This window comes from Scyliorhinus canicula, chromosome 13 (genome assembly GCF_902713615.1).
Source record: "Scyliorhinus canicula chromosome 13, sScyCan1.1, whole genome shotgun sequence".
Lineage (NCBI taxonomy): Eukaryota > Metazoa > Chordata > Chondrichthyes > Carcharhiniformes > Scyliorhinidae > Scyliorhinus > Scyliorhinus canicula.
Window position 1 is genome coordinate 22,259,697 of NC_052158.1, and position 21,081 is coordinate 22,280,777.

Here is a 21,081-nt window from a genome sequence, read left to right on the forward strand (position 1 = left end):
CCTCGATCTTGCAATTGGCTGATGACAACACCATAGTGGGTCGGATTTCGAACAATGACGAGACAGAGTATAGGAATGAGATAGAGAATCTGGTGAACTGGTGTGACGACAATAATCTCTCCCTCAATGTCAACAAAACTAAGGCGATCAGGAACAGACATCAGGAAGCGCAGTGGAGAACATGCCCATGTCTACATCAATGCGAATGAAGCAGAAAGGGTCGAGAGCTTCAGGTTTTTAGGTGTACAGATTACCAACAGCCTGTCTTGTTCCCCCAATGCCGACACTATAGTTAAGAAAGCCCACCAATTACTCTACTTTCTCAGAAGACTGAGGAAATTTGGCGTACCAGCTACGACCCTCACCAACTTCTACAGATGCACCATATAAATCATTATTTCTGGTTGTATCACAGCTTGGTATGGAGCCTGCTCTACCCAAGACCGCAGGAAACTACAAACGGTCGTGAATGTAGCCCAGTCCATCACGCAAACCATCCTCTCATCCAACTGCTCGGCCCAGGACCGCAAGGAACTTCAGAGAGTCGTGAATACCGCCCAGTCCATCACACGAACCTGCCTCCCATCCATCGATTCCATCTACACCTCCCGCTGCCGGGGGAAAGCAGGCAGCATAATCAAGGATCCCTCCCACCCGGCTTACTCACTTTTCCAACTTCTTCCATCGGGCAGGAGATTCAGAAGTCTGAGAACACGGACGAACAGACTCAAAAACAGCTTCTTCCCCACTGTCACCAGACTCCTAAACGACCCTTTTATGGACTGTCCTCATTAATACTACACCCTGTCTGCTTCATCCGATGCCAATGCTTATGTAGTTACATTGTATATATTGTGTAGCCCTATTATGTATTCTCATGTATTTTCTTGAATTCTGTTCAATTCCCTTTCTTCCAATGTACTGAATGATCTGTTGAGCTGCTTGCAGAAAAATACTTTTCACTGTACCTCGGTACACGTGACAATAAACAAATCCAATCATCCATTGACTCTATCTATAATTCCCGCTGCCTCAGAAAGGCAGTCCGCATAATTTGGGACCCCACGCACCGGGACATACTCTCTTCCACCTCCTTCCGTCAGGAAAAAGACACCAAAGTTTGAGGTCACGGATCAGCCGAATTAAGAACAGCTTCTTCCCTACTGCCATCAGACTTTTCAATGGACCTACCTCGTATTAAGTTGATCTTTTCTCTACACTTTGCTATAACTATAACATTATACTCTGCAGTGTCTCCTTCCTTCCTTATGTAATGTATGCGTTGTTTGTACAGCATGCAAGAAACAATACTTTTCACTGTATACTAATATATGTGACAATAATAAACCAATATCAATATATCCTCTGTTACCATTGCTTCAGACAGCAGCTGTTGGTGATTCTATTGCTACGATTTCCCCATTCTCTGTGCCATCTTTTTCATTATTCATTGATCAATGAATATCGACTTTGCATGGCAACATAATTTTGCAATGTAATTTATCTTGCGTTTCGTTTTGCATTTCCTTTTCCCCTTCGCTGCCTTAGTTATATTTCTTGCATTTTCCAAATCTGACTAAAGGTTAGCGACCTGAATCTAATTTGTCTTTATATTTTATCCTCCACATCTTGCTTGACATGAGCTCATTTCTAAACTTCCGAATTATAATGTTTTTTTCAGTCTCTGCCATACGTCGCGGTGCTACACACATGACGTTGCTTCAGTTGGTCTTTATATACCAATGTGTGAGGTACAGTTCAAACATCCAGTAGTAGGCAATCCAACAAGTCCAGTGAGGAGAATGGGCTGAATTTTATCACATTTAAGTCAGGTTCGGATTTGCAAGGAAGACAAAACAGATTCCAAGATTAAAAGTAAGATGATACATTTGGGAAAAAAATAAATTTTGCACTTCCCGTAAGACGTTGGCATAGAAATTGTAAATTATATCATCATCGCTAGTATTCTTAAATGAAGGACATTTTTCATTAAACGATGAAAGGAGAACATCACGCAAGAGCTTTGCCTACATTTGAATACATAAGTTTGCATATACGTAGAAGGCTAAGGAATATGATATCGAGGTGTTGAAAAAAACAAAGATATCGTTCAATTATTTATTTTGATGTAAAGGCAAAATACTCTGGCTACTGTATACATGATGCGTTGGGATACTGTTGTAAAATGTTGTCTGGTCTGTGTTACCTTTTTTGCAATTCCTGTCCTGAGTGCCTTGAATCCAAAATCTTCTTGCTAGCTGCTACAATGCTGAGATTTCCATTGAAACTGCAGATTGCCATGAGTTACCCCTCTTCTGTAGGAATATGTAGGGATAACGCAGGATGTCACTTAAGATTACGTGAAAGAACTAGTGGTGTAGATTTCATAGACTTGGATTGGATTGGATTTGTTTATTGTCACGTGTACCGAGGTACAGTGAAAAGTATTTTTCTGCGAGCAGCTCAACAGATCATTAAGTACATGGGAAGAAAAGGGAAGAAAATAAAACACATAATAGGGCAACACAAGATATGCAATGTAACTACATAAGCACTGGCATCGGATGAAGCATACAGGTTGTAGTGTTAATGATGTCAGTCAATAAGAGGGTAATTTAGGACTTCTGTATCTCCTGCCCGATGAAAGAAGTTGGAAGAGTGAGTATGCCGGGTGCGAGGTTATCTTTGATTATGCTGCCCCCTTTCCCCAGGTAGCTGGAGGTGTAGATGGAGTCAATGGACTTGGCAAGCAACGAATCGGGATATGTAGAATTCTCAACCTTCTCTTATTGTTGTCTGAGATTGGTGGAGCCATCAGAAACTTCCAGAAGAGAGGCTGGTCTTCTGAAATGTTCCATCTTTTCATAAGTACTGGGAAGACTGCAGTTAGGTCGCAACTGGAAAGCACTCTCTCTCTGCTGCTCTTTCTCTCCCGGCGATACAATATGTAACACCTCCAAGCCAGTTTTCTGAAGGCTCTTCGACTGAGAAGACAAACACAAGTTTGTGGAGACTTTCTGGAGTCAGAAAACAAGCAATCACTCACCAAGTCTGCAACCATTTAATCCTCTGTCTGGAAGGCTGGGAGGAACTAGAGATGAGAGCATTCTTTAAATTAATGCCGGCATTTGTGTAAAGAAATGTTATAAAGGCGATGGCCACAAACCCTCAGATTAGAAGCCCAGTAATATTTTAAGGAGTCAGAATCGCCATTTGATGGTAGAAGGATGGAATGTCACCAAACTGGAACACTTGGGGAAACGCCATCAAGTGGCCGAAGAATGAAACTGCACCAAGCCGATCCTCTTGAGTAAATCTATTCCCTGGAGGAAGAAATAGTGGCAGCGTTGTGTGATCTCCAGCCTACCCTTTTGATCCCCGTGTTTTCCATAATCTCTTACTCTTACCGTGCGTCTGTCTTGTGTATGTATGGGTGGAGCGTGGGACAGGGTTTGGTGATTAGGTAGACTGGTACTCCATTTTCCTGACATTTCTAAACAGATTAATATTTTTCGCTTGTTATTGCCAAATAATTAATTAAGTTAAATTTATAAATCTGGTCATTGGAGGTAAGGGTTAATGATCGCAGGAAAAGACGAATTATTGTTCAGTTCACTTTTTTTGGGACTCCGGGGTCTGTGGGGCTGGAACTGACAGTGCACTCGCCCAGGGTGTCGTAACACAAATTACAAAAACATTGCCTATCATTCGATGCGGAGAAACGTACAGATCTGAGATGTAAATTATCGAACAGATAGGAGCGAGGACCAGGATGATCCGCCACGACTCCTCTTCTGATAATTCTATTATCAGTTCAACATAACTCGTTAAGCATTGCAATTCAACATACGAGGCCTTAAATCCTCGCCGCTGTGGTTGTCAACGAAACAAATTATGATTATATTGTTCTCTACTGATAGTACATGCTAACTGCCCATTTAATCATCTGTTCGCCTTTTTGACAGATACCGCAAATGCCGGTAGGTATTCTCCTCAGTTCAATGGATCCCAAATATAACATATCGCGAAACGTTGTAGAGGGTAAGGCACGGTAGATTTTCCCCTCTGAATATGAATTAAGTTTTAGGCCTTCGAAACACCAGAGATAATTCAAAATCTGCGATGACTCAATCCTCTCAAGTAGAATAGTTCTGACATATTTTTGGCAACTAGCTGAATGAAGAAGGTAACCATTTCATCTGAACAAGGAACAAAAAATACAATTTAGCTGCTCCCAACACACGCCTAAAACTTCCGGTCAACTGTGAGGCCAAGACATTTGCCAGTGCCCTCGAATTCAAGTGCGACCTGAAATTTTGAGTTGGAGCTTCAGAGAATGTACTTTTCGATACAAAACTCAGCGATCCGGGAGGAGAACTATGAGGGTATTGGAGAAACGAGGGCAGAACCTGATGTTAACAGCTTAGGGAATGAGTTTATGATTCTGAAGCTTTACAGTGTTATGATCTGTATATTTTTTGAAGTTCTAAAAGCATTTTTAGACTATATTTAATCTTTTAATTAATTTTATTTGCTTTTATGATTTGTACCACCTTAATGCGAATGCAAGTGGACGCAGTGACGTCTTGAAATGCAGTAAAATTCTATACTTAAAATGAAGGTGTGGTTTTAGTGAATTAAGTGCTTTACAGAATTATTGTAATTGTAGTTGCTGGTCGTCTTTTGATGATGGGAGGACTATGGGGCCGGCGTGGGACGTGTAAGATGCTAGGTGGAAGGTTGCTTTGATCAGAGTGTCAGGTGCATGGTGGTACTAGGGTGGAAGTTGGGGTTAAGACGCTTAGTGCGTGGTATGATTTACGTGGAGATTATTCACAATGATTTTTTAAAACACAGTTATATTCTTGATTCTGCTCTTAATCGTACAATTTCGACCATGAGGTCTAACTACACTGCAAAAAATGTCTGGACAAGTTCGTTGCATCAATCCTAATTTCTGATGTGAGTATTGGAGGCACCGGCAACTGGTTCTCAACAATGAATCTCCGCAATTGAACAAAATTGCGCAAGTAGCCTCTTCGAAATTAATTTTGCCTCTAACGCCCAACCACAGTAAATTTAGAAATATTTGCCACTCCTTAATCTGGAGACAGGAACCGACTATCTTCCATTTTGATATCAGAAAATGCCACATTTGATCATACTTTTTTTGCTTTGTACATTAAAATTGGATTTGGATACAGAAGTGTAACTTGACTTATTTACATCACTGCAGAAGTGGATGTGCTTTTACGAAAATCGGGTAAGAAATCATGCTGTATTTAAATTCGTTTGAAAACAAAAAAAAAACAACGTAATAATCGCTTTCAAATTCTATATTCCAGACTTTAATGCGCACACTTTAGATGTGAAACATCTGGCCCAACTCTGACTTCCACTGAACCTTCCAAATAACCACCAAGATTTGGCTAAGTTAGTAAGTAAAACAGAAATCATTATTCGGTAGTGCAATACACATTATTCACACATGTATATTCTGGATAGAATATGTTAAGTACGCCAGGGTCCATTGATATCAGGTTTTGTTACTGGAAATAAAGAACATAAAATCAGTTCAATTTGAATATCTCTGTAGGTAGTGCAATGAACCTCGTTTTGGTTGCTTGCACGTCCGGTAGCCGAGTGCTTCCTACAAAAAGACACATTGTGTTAAAGCTTTTCATCTTGCTCAAATCAGAACAGATTCACAAACGGCAAATTTCAAACAGATCCGGAATTTGTGTTGAAGGATTAAATGGTGCTGATTGGTTGGCAGGCCGGCGCTGCTTTCCCGAGATGATGTCTAGGAGATTGTACGAGCGAGTGATTGTCCTTCATGCGTTTAATTCAAAAAGTGCAATGCTCAGACACGTTTCTTTTCCCGAAGAGGACAGCTATCACCTATTAATTCATACAATGTCCAGAATGTGTCAGTGAGTTTCATTACCACAGACTAATAATCTTAAATTGGCTGTGAAAAACATTGACGAATGAAGTGCTATCCAGGCATAGAATCAAATCTAACGTTATGCACAATGTTCTGAGTTTTGAAAGCACAAATTCGAAATACTCTTTGGGAAGCTCTGCCAAATGTTGGCGTGTATGGCGTGTGGTGTATAGCACATCATCGCTAATTGTAATTTTATTCCCGGGACGTGAGCGTTGCGGTCTGGGTCAGTATCTATTTTCCATGCCCAATTTTTCTTGAAATGGGTGTCCTGCTATGTCATTACAGAGTTTATCAAATCGCTGTGAATCTGAAGTCAGATGTAGGACGACTAGGTATTGATGCGATGTATCCTTCCACAAGAGATATTAGCGAAACGGATGGATTGCGGTAGTGGTTTGACGGTCACGATTTACTTCCAGTTTTTATTGAATTCAAATGTCACACTGAGTCGTGGTGGGATTCGAATCCTAATCTCCAAAGAATTTTCTGATTTACTAATACAGTGCGAATTGTCATTACCTCCCGGATGGTGCCGCACTGAAATTAATATACGGCCTTTCGCATTTGTGTGGAAGACAGAACGGCCTTTTTGGCTCAATGGCACTTTTGTTAAACCTCGGTCATTTACAGGAGTTGGGCCTTACTGACTAGGTCAGTAGTGTCGAATTTATAATTAACCATGAGAGGAAAGGCAATCTACACTTTGAATCATTTCATTCCAAGTAGTACAGTTACAACCACTGCTGTTTGGAAGGGATGCTTCAGTTTTCGAGGAAGCAACAATGAGGGGACATGATACAGTTCCAAGAGGATGTATGTAGAATCGAGGGGATCTTGCAGTAAATGGGTCCATGCATATGTAACCCTTGAACTAGTGTCGCTGGTGGAGGGAGTGATTTTTTTAAAGTGGTGAATGTCGTGCCAGTGAAGTGTTCTGCTTTTTCAAGGATGTTGTCAACTTCCTGAACGTTAATAGGATTGCACTCATCCCGGCAGGTAATTCCATCAAACTCTGGACTTGCACTATTTGATTGAAGGCAGGTTTGGGGAGTGTGAAGGTGAACTATTCGCTGAGACTCGTAGTGAATATTTGTGCAGTTCAAAACAGTCCAAATTCAAAACGAAAGTAAAATCCCAAAGCCAAAGTAAAACACTCAGAGCCACAGCCCAGCTCCACCCTCACAATGACATTAATGAAGCCACTTGATAAGACAAAAACATTTTTTACATGTGCACTCTCATGGCACCAGCCAGCGACTCACACGTTGAATAATAAAAACGTTGTAATCATATCAGTAGCTAATTGGCGCTGGAGGAATAGAAATTCAGCAGTAGTGAGCAGGATTTTCCTATATATCATTACACCTACTGCGACCCTTTCATCACGTTGCATATGACGATCGAGGGTATCTTCAATGCGATTCAGCGAATTAATATCCAAAAGGATTGCGTGGTTATCACTCTTTTGGGGAGCTGGTAGCGGTGTGATATTGTCACTCGACTATCAATACAAAGGCTCAGGGTGATGCTTTGGGAATAAGGATTGGAATTGCACCACGGCAGATGGTGAAATATGAATGCATTAACATTTGGAAATCAAATCTTGTACTCGGCATATTGCCTGTTCTGCATTGATTTGTTTAATTTTTCGATAAGATCCTGTTCTGCCACTATATTCCCTCAATTGATAATCACACCATGAGCATTATTCCCTTCACACCTGATCGCAAAACATGCGTTTCGGTAGCACAGTTAATATATCGCCAAACACAATGAATCTACTTGATCCCGCAATCCCCCAAATCGCAGAGTTTGTCCTCATCTACTGCTTCAGTTTTGCTGAGCAATCCTGCTACCATGGGAACGCCATCACTGAGGCATTCACCACCCCGACTAGGAAATATATCATTGTCCCTTCACTGTCGTTGGGCCAACATCCTAGATCTCCCTCCCGAACAGCACTGTGGGTGTACCTATACATCAAGGACTGTAGCGGTTCTGGAAGGAGCGCACCACCACCTTCTGAAGGCAGCTACCGGCGAAGACAATAAATTCTGCGCCTAATCAGCGATGCCCCAATTTCAAAAACGAATAATAATAATCTGTTCTCCTTTTCATGCACTCTGAGATTTTCAAAAATGTTGCACTTTTTAGTCTGCTCTGACGGGTAAAAAATGAAAAGTTTCGACAACATGGTTAATTTTTACAGAACCTCTATTTACACGTATGTTCTATAGTCTAAATATCAGAGCTACCAATATGCTGAATGGCACAGTATATGTTAGTGCAAGAGGAAAATGTTTTTTTGGTGTAAAACATGGTGGACTTAATTTTAAATAAGCATTGAAGCACAATGGTTAGAACAGTTGCTTCACAGCTCCAGAGTTCCAGGTTCGATTCTCGGCTTGGGTCCCTGTTGGCGCGCAGTCTGCACGTTCTCCCCGTGCCTGCGTGGGTTTCCTCCAGGTCCTCCGGTTTCATCCGACAGTCCAAAGATGTGCAGGTTAGGTAGATTAGCCATGAGATATTTCCCTTAGTGTCCAAAAAGGTTAGGTGGGGTTATAGGGTTACGGAGGTAGGCTGGAGGCGTGGGCTGGAGTAGGGTGCTCTTTCCATGAGCCGGTGCAGACTCGATGGAATGAATGACCTCCTTCTGTAAATTCTATGATTTTTTGATTCTCCAAACACGTGTGGTGAAATTTTAAACAATTTTGTGTCCTCCAATATGAATTTGTTGCCAGCTACAATATGATGTTCTTAATAACACAAACTTATCATTGCGGATGTTAACGGTTTTCACTAATGATTGGCATTTCAACTTTGCTTCATAGAGGCAGAATGGACTGGACTTACGATAGGTAAACTGTAACAGATATTTATTTCTTGCTGCTTTAAAATAATTTGAGTTATAGATGACATCGACTTCGTGTTAACTGCTATACATATTACATATTGAAAGTGGCCAGCCTAAATGCTATCAGCCCCCCACTTTTCTTATTACAGAGACTTAACATAAAATAATGAAACCATAGATACTATTACGAATAATTATCTAAATTACTTCATAGTTTTTTTTTACAAATGCAACAGCTGGATTCCATAACCATTAGTGCTTTGGGTAAGATAAAAGCTTAAGAATGGATAAAGGTGCATCTTCCATATCTTCCAAGATGTTCTACATACATGGAGGAAGACGCAGAAGCATCCTGGTTGGTAGTGATTGTATTATTTTAAAGGTTAATGTTGTGTCTCGTGTAGGCCTAACTTATCTGCAAGTATTACACAGTCAATAACTCATCTCAGAAAAAATTAATGAATCCGATGCATCAAACCTCCATCTGGATAAATAACAATAATGATAATTTATTGCCGCTAAAAATATTATCAAGAATGATTATCTTAAATGTTGCCAGAAGCACTGAGTTGCATTCTTCAGTACCGCCAACGTTTAATGCAATATATAGCGAATGTGTAACTATTGGTAATGCTATTAAAGAAAAGTTGATAGCCGAAGATAAATGTTCCCAACGTGCTGGTGCCATGCATGTCAAAAAGGGCGATTATTGTGGATGTTCGAGTTGGGTCATCTAATAATAATGCATGAGTTCCCGAATACAGTGTCGCCGTACAAGAATATTCAGCAATGATGGTCCTTAAATGCTCAAGTGGCAACAGTGTCAATTACGCATGTGGATTTTCTTCCGAGCCTGTCTCGTCCGACCATCTATCTCAGGCATAGCGAGATTCACGGAGAGCAGCTGTCACTACCTCCCAAAGTCGAAGCCCAGTTCCATTGGATTGAAGGGGAGTACGCACCTTTTTAATTCACCAACTTCCGCAAACCTGTTAAGTCAAAGTTCCCATTGTAATTGACATGCCACGGAGAAGGTATAGTCACGTCGGGCATATGGAAATTCTGGCTGATGTCGTGGTGAGTTCTATTCAATGAGCGGAACTTCTTGGTTGCAGAAAAGAGGTAGGAAGGGGGCTAAGTTCCCTGTGAAGTGGGGTGCATTCCGGTTATCGGCTGGTGTGGACAGTCTCGTGTGTGTGTGTGTGTGTGTGTGGGGGGGGGGGGGTGGGCGGGTGCGTGTGGGATGAAATTCCCGTACAGAGGTCAATCGGAGTCTTTGCAAGAGCTGATCAGAAGAAAGAAGAGGCTTTAATTGTTGTATCCTTTTCTGGGTAACTATTGTGCAACAGACCCAAATCCATCTGAAATTTGCTATTTATTCCACTTCTTTTGGATTCCAGTGAAGGAAAATTTACGAGAACAAAATTGTACTCCTGACAATTGGCAATCCAAACCGTAAGAGGGCACCTTCCGGAATCGAATCTAGCGCACATTTTGAGTAGTCAGAAATTACGGCCCCACTAAACGCCGTAAAAATTTTAGAATTGTAAAATTTCCGTGTGAATAGCCTTTCTGATCTTTTATCAGTCAGTGACCCAGCGCAGATCCAGATTGGGCCTGTTATGTTTGTGTCACAAATTTTAAAGGCAAAGATAACCATGTCTGAACAGTCTAACCATGTTCTGTTGCCATTAAATACATTACGATCTCGTAGTTGCTCAACATCACAAATAGACTCGTCACACAAAAACTGCAGTTTCAACAGCAAAGGCAAGTATTGTCAAACAATAAAATTTACAGGTCATCTGTATTTTGAAGGCTGTAACTGAAGATGAAATATTGAACATCTACTGAAATCCTCAGGCCAGAGATATTACCCTGTGGTCCTGATGGCTTGGAGAAAGAGCCCAATTCAATTGTGACGACCTTTGACCCGGATGCAGTAACAGTGATGAAAATTAATAATTAATTTCAAATGTTTGGACAATCTGCAATTTAAAAACAAGGCGCGAAATGGACTTTCAGAGTCTGAAGCTCTGATAAGTGATTCGATTATATGCGTTGGACAATAAGGACAATTAGCCCATGTGAAGTGGCGAGCATTGATCTCGAACCAGTGCAAACAAGAAAGCAAATTGAAACGGAGAAGCTGAGTGGCACATAATTAGAAGGAAGACAGACAGAAAGAATAAAGTAACGAAGTGAGCCATGGAGGATAGAGTAAAATGGCGGACCAGTTTTTACGAGGAAGTTATCCCTGCAAATAATTCACTCTGTGCTTGAAGGAATGGGACCTGATTTCTGGGTGAAATACTGTGGAGTTTAAACGAGAACCACGTAGGCTGCTTGTGCTGACGACGTACTTCCCAAAATAGATCTTCAGTAGCTGATATTTCCTGCGAGATTTATATTCCGTAAAGCCCACAATTTATTTGTTAATTTATGTTTAATTTACATTGACCCTGTCTCACACGAAACTGGAAGTTAACAAAATTGAAATCTTGCTTGTAATTTCGTCACTCAGTTGTTGGTTTTATAATCTTGTTAATTTTGTTTCTAGACCCCACTGGGATTGTAACAGCATCATTCACTTACAGGCTTAGCACAAGTTTTGTCAGCGCCTTTCCACCTTCTGTCAGGCAAAGAATAGGAGATGACAGATTGCTATTTAATGGCCTGGACCAAGGTTCTCGAACAACACATCAGAAACTGAAAGTTATACAGAGGAATTAATCGGTTCATACAGAATCTAAAGCATTCGCTCTCCCCACCACTGCAGCAATGTGGCTGCAGTATGTATCATCTGGAAGATACAGTACAACAACTAGACATGGTTTCTTCGTCAGCATCTAGACCCAGCTGTCAGCGGAGAAATAGCAATTTTTGCATGCTAGAGCAGCACCTTTATTTTTTCCCCTCAAATCATATACCATTGGGGAATGTTTCACCAATCCTTTGTCATTGCTGGGTCGCTATCCTGAAAGTTATTACCGCACGGTACTGTGCCACTTCCTGCACCGAGACCGTTCTGAAAGATTGTGTTCCGATTTTGCTCCTCTGCGTTTATTTTTACATTTAAAATGATATATATAATAATTGAGGCTTGAAATAAAATATTTCCCGAATTGCGATTGGGAAATTTGTACTGATGTACCTGCGGAATGTAATCTTCAGTGTTTTTTCGATTCACAAATTAAATACCAAACCATTTTGGGCACTAATATGGATCTTCAGAGAATGCGACCAGTGAAATCTTATTTATTTTACTCTAATTTCAAGTGCACAATGAACTGTAACTTAAACTTAACGCCACCAGTGTGTTTAACGTTGGAGTGGGAAGATGGAGGCTGTTAAGAGTTCTTAACTAATGTATTCCACAAACATTCACTCACTTCTTCACCGACGAACAGGAGAACATCTACAAGATATATTGTTTTAACTTACCAAAGTTGCTTACACGGTGCCTTTTAAACCCACGACCACTACCACCTGGGACACGAGCAGCAGCTACCTAGAAAACCCACCACCCGGAGGCTCACCTACAAGTTACCCACGACACTGACTTGGAAATATATTGCCGTCCCTTCACTGTCGCTGGGCAACATCCCAGAACTCCCTCCCTCAAAATGCAGTGCGTGTAGTAAACTTGAAGGATTGCAGCGGTTCAAGAAGGGCACTCACCACCACCTTCTGAAGGGCAACTATGGATGGGCAGCACATGCTGGCCTAAACAATGGCGCCCACATCCCGTCAGTGAATAATAATAAAAGTATACCTTGGGGTATTCTTGCAAGGTATTTAGACGTTCACATTGCCTGCTTATATTCAATATCATTGCACTTTCCTGTTTTATGTTCGTGACTGGACTGCCCACCACATTTTACGTTCTCGTTGTAATGTAATTTTACAGCTGTAGTATTTTATTTTCCCTGTACCGACTGCCAGGTCATTTCAGTGTTTTGCAGAAAATTATGTGGATTTCTCAGCAATCAGGTGAAGCATTGAGTGGAAGACCGGTGGGTTAGGTACCAACATGGCAGGTGAGTGATAATGTGCTAAGGTGGCACGTGGGCGAATGAGGAAATAGGATGCAAAGTACGTTGGAAACGGGTTAACTTGGCATGTGAGTGGTGCGTAGATATGACGAAACGTATGTGGATGAACGAGTAGTATGCTGCATGTAAATTAAAGACTATATTGACTAAAATAGGAATGTATGCCATATGATAAAGGGAGTAACGGAAACTATAGTGAAAATGATCAATTACCAGTTCAGTTGTCACTTGCAGGAATTTAATTCGCTATATTTATTTTCCAAATTACAGAAGAACGATTGGTAAGAACACAATTAGGTAAGCAAATGATTGTCATCCTTTTAATTTGGTATTAATTCATTTTCAAAGATGAATCATTATGCAGTGATTCATCTGAGGAAGGAGCTGCGCTCCGAAAGCTAGTGACGCCAAACAAACCTGTTGAACATAACCTGGTGTTGTAAGACTTCTTACTGTGCCACCCCAGTCAAACGTCGTCACCTCCAAACCAAAGAGAGAGCAATATTATGTCTCGGTTTCGTATTCAAAAGGAAGCAGTATAAATCTTATATCATGAAAGCTGTGAGTATATAATTAGGCAAGTAATTCAATAAAAACACCCAGTCAGGTTTTTGACCTGTCCGTAAGGGGCAATGTTGAACACACAGTGATCGCTGCACTCTTACCTGTCGGGAGGTAGTTCCTAAGAATCAGCGCCAATCTACCGCCGAGACCTGCTGCACGCAGTTGGATGTGAAGGAGCGTTGAGAAAGGTCTGACAAAGGTAAATGGCAATTATTGTTTTTCTGAGGAGGAGAAAAAAGGCGCACATCTTCCTGCCTCTGGACGATCGAAGCCCAGAGGTATTTCAGAGATGCAATAGGAGACTCTTTGGAGCAAGGCCCCGGGCAGAATTGGCCCCGACGTTTCAATTTCTCGTGACATATTGCCAAGAATCTTACACCCTCTGAAATTCTGGGCTAGACTTCGAAATTTCAGATGGTCTGACGCACTTGCCAGAACAGCCATTACCGAAATATTAAAAGGATTAAAACCATTTCTAGCTTCAGGTTAACTGTACGACCAAGCCACCGACTAACCGCTGACCCTAACCCAGCCTTCTGACTGTGCACCGGCCTCTGAACTACCGGTCACCAGATCGACCAAATCTGCCCCCCCCCTCCCCCGCAATACAGGGACAGATCTTCCGAAGCTACCACGGTAACCATCCTAATGCCTCTCCCAGAGCCTCTATTTCCTTCCAGACCTGCAGACTCGCCCTCATCCAACTCCCTTCGGAATATTCCTCAAAGCACTGATCAACCGACTTCCCTCCCGACCAAACGTCTGCAACCAAAAATATCCCTCCGACTAATCTTATCCCTAATTCTTCAATCTGCCTTGCTGTCCTCTTATTTGCTGATATGCTCTCCGCCTCTTTGTCTACCAGCCTACTGCCATATCTGCATACTTTGCACCCTATCTACTCAGCACCCACCTATCAGCCTACGCTGCTGTCCACTTACCTGTCATCCGACTTCCTCAAGCCCTCACCTGCCAGCCTACCTCCTTACCTACTTATCTGCTATGCTACTACCTAACCAACCGACCTGCCACCCTTCATCCACATATCTCACACACGTGCCGTCAGTTGCTTGCTTCTCAAAATGGCGTTGAAGCCTTTAAATGTATCGGAATCCACAGCTCGTGCCATGGAGCGTTGTTTAGCTTACATTGTGTTTTGTGCACGGACAAAGCGTTTCATTTCTGAGAAAGTTTGGTACGGATGTGAGAGACACAAATGCTGCATGATTAGTAAATGGAAGAGGATTGGCAATAGGGCAGTGATTAAACTTCTCTGTAAGATAAAGCCTGTGTATCTGATCACCATGCGAAGATATATGCACCTGGTCTGTGCATAAATTAAAGGTTTCTTTAATGTAATGACTGTTAAAATGTGTATTGATGTGTCGCGTATATAAATATATAGATTGCCTTGTGGAAGTCTTGCATGAATTGCCTTGTGCCTTGCATGAATTATGCAACATGATTGACATTATTACTAAATGACTAAGAGGCTACAATAATGATTAATTTTCATTCAAATTGCCCGGTTAAAATACAATCTGTTCTTGATATATTTTTCATGTTACCCTCCAATAAAGTATCACAAAATGGTCAGGACATCGACAAAGCTCAGCTTTGGTAATATCCATATCATAAACGTTGTACTATGTAGTTTCAGATAGAACACATGACGTTAATTTGAGATGTACATGCAGATAACGCTTCGAAATATATTGGCGCAGAATTTACAATAGTAAAATTGACAGGCCAGCTGCGCCCTCGATTCTAATGGACAAACAAATACACACCAAGGTCTAGCATCCGCACATGCTTATTTACACCTTAGAACCCAGTCGAACCGATTAGAGACAACCTATTGCACCACGGTGTGCATTGCAACAGTTCTAGCATCAGCAGACGTACAATGACATTGATTTAGTGTAATTACCACACGTTTCCACTAAATATGCTGTCAAACTGCGATGCATCTCGTGAGGATTATTCAGCCTCATTGATAAAAACAGCGATTCAGCCACCGGTGATTATAAAATCTGCAACCTTGTTGATGGTAAATGAAAACTGCGCTTAGAACTCTACCATCTTTCGCTTCATGGAATTATCGGGGTCTCGCGCATCATATAGGTTACAATATATGATATGCATTCTCTTGCACTAAATGTTTATCAGATTATTTCTGTCATCAGTGTGCGAATAAATAATCTGGTTTATGGTGGGAAAACCCATGAAATAAATATTTCGAATATACTGTAATTTATGCTCTTAGAAAACATACCACGAAGCCATTCTTATCTTAAATCTCTTTTCCTTACGTCAATACATATAACCAACTAATGACGAATGCCGCTGCATTACGCGATGATGATCCATATTGATTTAGTTTGCATTCTTTATTTTACACTTGTGCACGAATTTATGTTTCTTCGCATTACACAAGCTTTAAAGGTCACCGATCTCTTCCTCCAGCCCCGTTGGCCTCTCCCTCCCTCCCGTTCGATCACACCCTTCCACCTCACCTCTCCTTCCCAAATGACATCTCCCTCTCGGCCCACCGAACTCTCTATGCTGTTTCGTCGATTATTTCCTGCCCTCCCAATCACCCTGTCACCCCATCGATTTCTCTTTCCAGCCCTTCGATCACTCCCTGGCTTTTTGAAATATGGTGGACGAGTGTATAGGAATCAATTAAAGATAGGTTACTACTTCATTCGCCACTCTGCATTGCGACGTTTCGAAACTTGTCATTATAATTCCACCGAGAAAATTTAAAGTATTGTTTTGGCAAGCATTTGGATAGGTAGAATCTAGGAGCCGGAGTAGGTCATCCGGCCATTCGAGCCTGCTCCGCCATTAAATATAGTTGACCCACTACCTCAATGTCACACTCCCGCCCTCGCCCATACCCCTTGCTCTAATTAACATCAAAACAAAATCGATCACATCCTTGAATATATTTTGCTCTTTGTCATTCACAGTCTTGTGTGCAACAGAATTCTGTAGGTTTGAGGCTCTTTGAGTAAATAATGTTTTCTTCATCGCAGTTCCAATTGTCTGCTGGGACTGTGCCCCCTGGTTCTAGATTGACCAGCGAGGAGACGATTCGCCCTGCATTTAGTCTGCTCAACACTGTTAGAATGTTATACGTCTCAATCAGATCACCTCATACTTCAAATCTGTAGTGAATGTAGGCACATTTAAAACCATGTCGTCTCAGAAGACTGTTTCACCAACCCTTAAATTCGTAAGAGTTAATGTGGTCATGCAGAATTTCCTTTGTTTCCTGAAGACAGAGAGGTGTTGTTGTGCTTTCTTGGTCAAAGCGAAAATGTGGGTGGACTAGGCCACATTGGTATTGATGTGTAGACCGAGGAATTTGAAGCTGTCAAACACCGCTACCTTGGCATCATTGATGCAGACAGGAGTGTGTGCAACACTTCGCTTCCGGAAGTCGGTGAGCTGTTCCATAGTTTTGCTGACATTGAGGGACATAACATAAGAACATAAGAACATAAGAACTAGGAGCAGGACTAGGCCATCTGGCCCCTCGAGCCTGCTCCGCCATTCAATGAGATCATGGCTGACCTTTTGTGGACTCAGCTCCACTTTCCGGCCCGAACACCATAACCCTTAATCCCTTTATTCTTGAAAAAACTATCTATCTTTACCTTAAGAACATGTAATGAAGGAGCCTCAACTGCTTCACTGGGCAAGAAATTCCGTAGGTTCACAACCCTTTGGGTGAAGAAGTTCTTCCTAAACTCAGTCCTAAATCTACTGCCCCTTATTTTGAGGCTATGTCCCATAGTTCTGCTTTCACCCGCCAGTGGAAACAACCTGCCCGCATCTATCCTATCAATTCCCTTCATAATTTCAAATGTTTCTATAAGATCCCCCCTCATCCTTCTAAATTACAACGAGTACAGTCCCAGTCTACTCAACCTCTCCTCATAATCCAACCCCTTCAGATCTGGGATTAACCTAGTGAATCTCCTCTGCACACCCTCCATTGCTAGTATGTCCTTTCTCAAGTAAGGAGACTAAAACTGAACACAATACTCCAGGTGTGGCCTCACTAATACCTTATGCAATTGCAACATAACCTCCCTAGTCTTAAACTCCATCCCTCTAGCAATGAAGGACACAATTCCATTTGCCTTCTTAATCACCTGTTGCACCTGTAAACCAACTTTCTGTGACAGATTGTTGTCATTGCACTATGCCACTAGGTTCTCTATCTCCTTCGGGTTCTCTGACTCATCGTTGTTTGTGGTTAGATCCAATACTGTTGTGTCATCAGTAAACATGTAGATGAATTTGGAAGTGAATATTGACACAGTCGTGTGTGTACAGGGAATATTTTAGGGTGCAAAGTGCGCAGTCTTGCGGGGCCCCGCTGTTGAGGACTATCGTGGAGGGCGTGACATTGTTTATCCGTACTGATGATGGAATTGTCTCTGCGCAGTACGTTGCTCATCCTATTTCTGTGCTTAGCTCTTCCTCCCATTGTGCTCGTGTTGAGTCCAATGTGAAGAACGCCCTTTTTAAACATCATCTTTACTGTTCCCCAAATTTCCCCTCCCCAGACTGTCCACGTCCAGTAACATCTCTAGCATTGTGCTTTGCGGGATTCGTACATATATATTCGTCTCCTTGTGGATAAAGATTTGACCTTCAGATATCGGGGCTGTTTGGTCAGTCGAGCCTTTCCGTCAGCTCCTCCAAGGTCGCTTGTCTGCCACCTTTGTAAAAGACCCTAACCGTCAGTGTCTCCCCTGTCTTGTCTCCACCTCGTCAACGTGGCGTTAAACAAGGTTGGTGCAAACCTATGGTTGTGGCAGATGAGGCCATGGTGGACACTTCGGTCAGACTGAAATTGTGCCTCATCTGGTTCCAGGTTCTAATGGTCGCGAACACCAGTGTGCTTGTTCAGTGTTTTGCTGGCGGTGATGGGAGCACTGCTGTGGCGAGGGTCTAGAGGGTCGTCGCTGCACATGCACACTCATTCTGTGTATGGACCCTTTACCCATCATCTCATTCTTTCCACCTTGCTGCCCAAGTTAGGGAGGACCAGACCTCCCATGTTGCTTCTCCCTTGTAGTACTGATTTGGGGATCCTTGGATTCGTCGCCTCCCCCCCCCCCCCCCCACCACCGCGCCCAGACACAAACGCCACAATCACCTCGTCTATTGCATGAAGAAAGGCCTTGAAGATGTAGATCTGTAGGGATCTAAGCAGGAAGAGGAATCTGGGAAATAAGTTAATCTTGATAGTCTGCACCCTACTGATCGGGGAGGGCGGGACTGCATCCGGTCACTGTCATTCCTCATTTTACTTCCAACGCCAAACTGGTCATGTTCCGCTTGCGGAACTTTGTCCAGTCGTGGGCAAACTGGATCCCCAGTTAGCGGAATATTTGCCGGCTATTTTACACAGTAGGCCATCCAGCTCTGCCTATCACTCTCGGGTTCACTGGACAAACTTCGTTTTTGCCCAGGTTGAATTTGAAGCCCGCGAAGACTCCGACCAGGCCCTGAGGCTTCATCATTTCTTTCATGCCGCTTTGCGGGTCCCAGATGTAGATGAACAGGTCGTCCGCACAGAGTGAGACCCTGTGCTCTCTGCCCCCTCTTCTGATTCCCTTTCAACCACAATCCATTCTTAGAGCGACCGTCAGTGGCTCGATTGCCTGGGCGGAAAAGAGCGAGGATAGTGGGCATCCCTGCCTTGTGTCACTGTGTACCTCGATGTATTGAAATTGCGTAGCTTCGGTCCGTATGCTCGTCGTGGGGGCCTTGTGTAGGAGTTTCACCCACGAGATGAACCCATCCCTTGTCTCGACTGCTCTAGTACCTCAGTGATGTATTTCTACTCGACTCTGTTGACGGCCTTTTCTGTGTCCAGATAGATGATCTTCTCTGGTGTTCTCTCCCCTAATGGGGTCATTACCAAGTCCAGGAGACGCGTGATGTTCGCCATTAGCTGTCAACCCTTACCAATGGCCTTCGTGTCTTCTGCGACCACCAGTGGTACTCACTTTTCCAGTGACTCAGACAGGACTTTTTCGAGTATTCCTACGTCCACATTGAACAGCGAATTGGGTCTGTGTGATCCTCACTCCATTGGGTGTTTGTCCTTTTGGCATATGGTGGTCTGTGTTAGCATTGGGGCCAGGGCATCCCTCGATAGCGAGTCTGTGAACAATTCGTGCTGGTGCAGGGCCTGTGCCGTCACAAATGTTTTGTAGAAGTCTGCTGGAAAACTGTTGTGTGACAGAACCTCCCACTTCATGGAGTTGATGCTCTCCGTGACCTCTCCCAGTCCGAGTGGTACTTGCAGCTCTCTTCATCTATCGCCCCCAACGACTGGGATGCCTAGTCCATCGAGGAGCTGCTTTGTCCCCATCGGGGGTTCGGAAGAGTACAGTTCCCAGTAGAAGGCATACAGCTTTTTGTTTACTTTTTAAAAAATTTTAGAGTACCGAATTATTTTTTCCAATCAAGGGACAATTTAGTGTGTTCAATCAACGTACCTTGCACATATTTGGGTTGTGGGGGTGAAACTCACGCAAACACGGGAGAATGTGCAAACTCCACACGAAAAGTGACCAAGAGCCGGTATCGAACCTGGGACCTCGACGCCATGAGGAAACAGGGCTAACCCACTGTGCCACCGTGCTTCCCTTGTTTCTTTTTTTCGTTGGGCTACCAGTTATCCTTTACCTGAGCTATTTTCCTCGTGACTGTCTGCTTTCTCAGCTGGTGAGCCGGCAGACCTCTAACCTTGTCTCCATGTCTGTTGGAGTTGACATACTGCTTTCCGAGTGGAGAGCAGGTTAAAGTCCATTTGAAGGTTTTCCCTCTCCGGCAGAAACTCTACGGTCGGGGCCTCGAAGTACAATCTGTCACCCTCCAGGATAGAGCCGATCAGCTGTTGCCTAACCATCCTCTTCCGTGCTTCTGCGAGCCTTCTAGGCGATAATTTCTCCTCGAAACTCAGCCTTCCGTGTCTCTAGACTGTAGAAGATGAGACTTCTCCGTTCTGGTTGTTTGTGCTACACTCGTCTATGGCGGTGATGTTTTCTGGAAGAAGAACTTGTTAGCCAAGAGGGTCGTGTCTAACCTCCATCTGAGGTGTTTGCATGGCCCATCTCGGAATTAACATCCATATAATGTGGAGCATGATCGATCGGAGATTACAATTACGAAGTATTCCACTCTTGCTATTTCTGGAAGCACCGATTTCCCCACTCCAAAGAAGTCGATGAGTAGCTGATGTACTGGCGATAAAGACGATAATTTCTTCTCACCCGGGTGCATTACCCTATGTGGGTGCAGCGCCCACATCTGCTCCATACACGTTCCCAGTTCCCGAGCCATTCATGCTGTTTTCCCTGTTCTGGGGTTTTATCTATCCGTCAGTCCATCCTGTATGCAATTTAAATCCCCACTCCAATGATCAGTCTGTGCATGTCTAATGTCAGAGATTTCCATCCTGTTCTTTAAAAAACATAAGTTCTGTGCATTGCAGTAGGGAACATACACTTTCTCCAGGACCACGAGTGCTCCATGCCGAAACAACTTAGCATAACGTACCATCCCCCTTGGTCTCTAACAGTCCTCGTTTCATGAACATTGTCCTCTTACTTATGGCTAACGCC

At 42.9% G+C, this 21,081-nt stretch overlaps 1 protein-coding gene across 1 annotated transcript in view; it reads left to right on the plus strand.

Moving 5' to 3' along the window:
• Nucleotides 1-21,081, plus strand: part of LOC119976524 (golgin subfamily A member 4-like) — a 1,176,663-nt gene that overhangs the window by 43,472 nt on the left and 1,112,110 nt on the right. The window contains exons 6-9 of the mRNA XM_038817077.1: nt 3,966-3,980; nt 5,237-5,263; nt 8,782-8,808; nt 13,130-13,156. Of these exons, the coding sequence (XP_038673005.1) occupies nt 3,966-3,980; nt 5,237-5,263; nt 8,782-8,808; nt 13,130-13,156 (96 nt within the window). The remainder of the gene's footprint in view (nt 1-3,965; nt 3,981-5,236; nt 5,264-8,781; nt 8,809-13,129; nt 13,157-21,081) is intronic.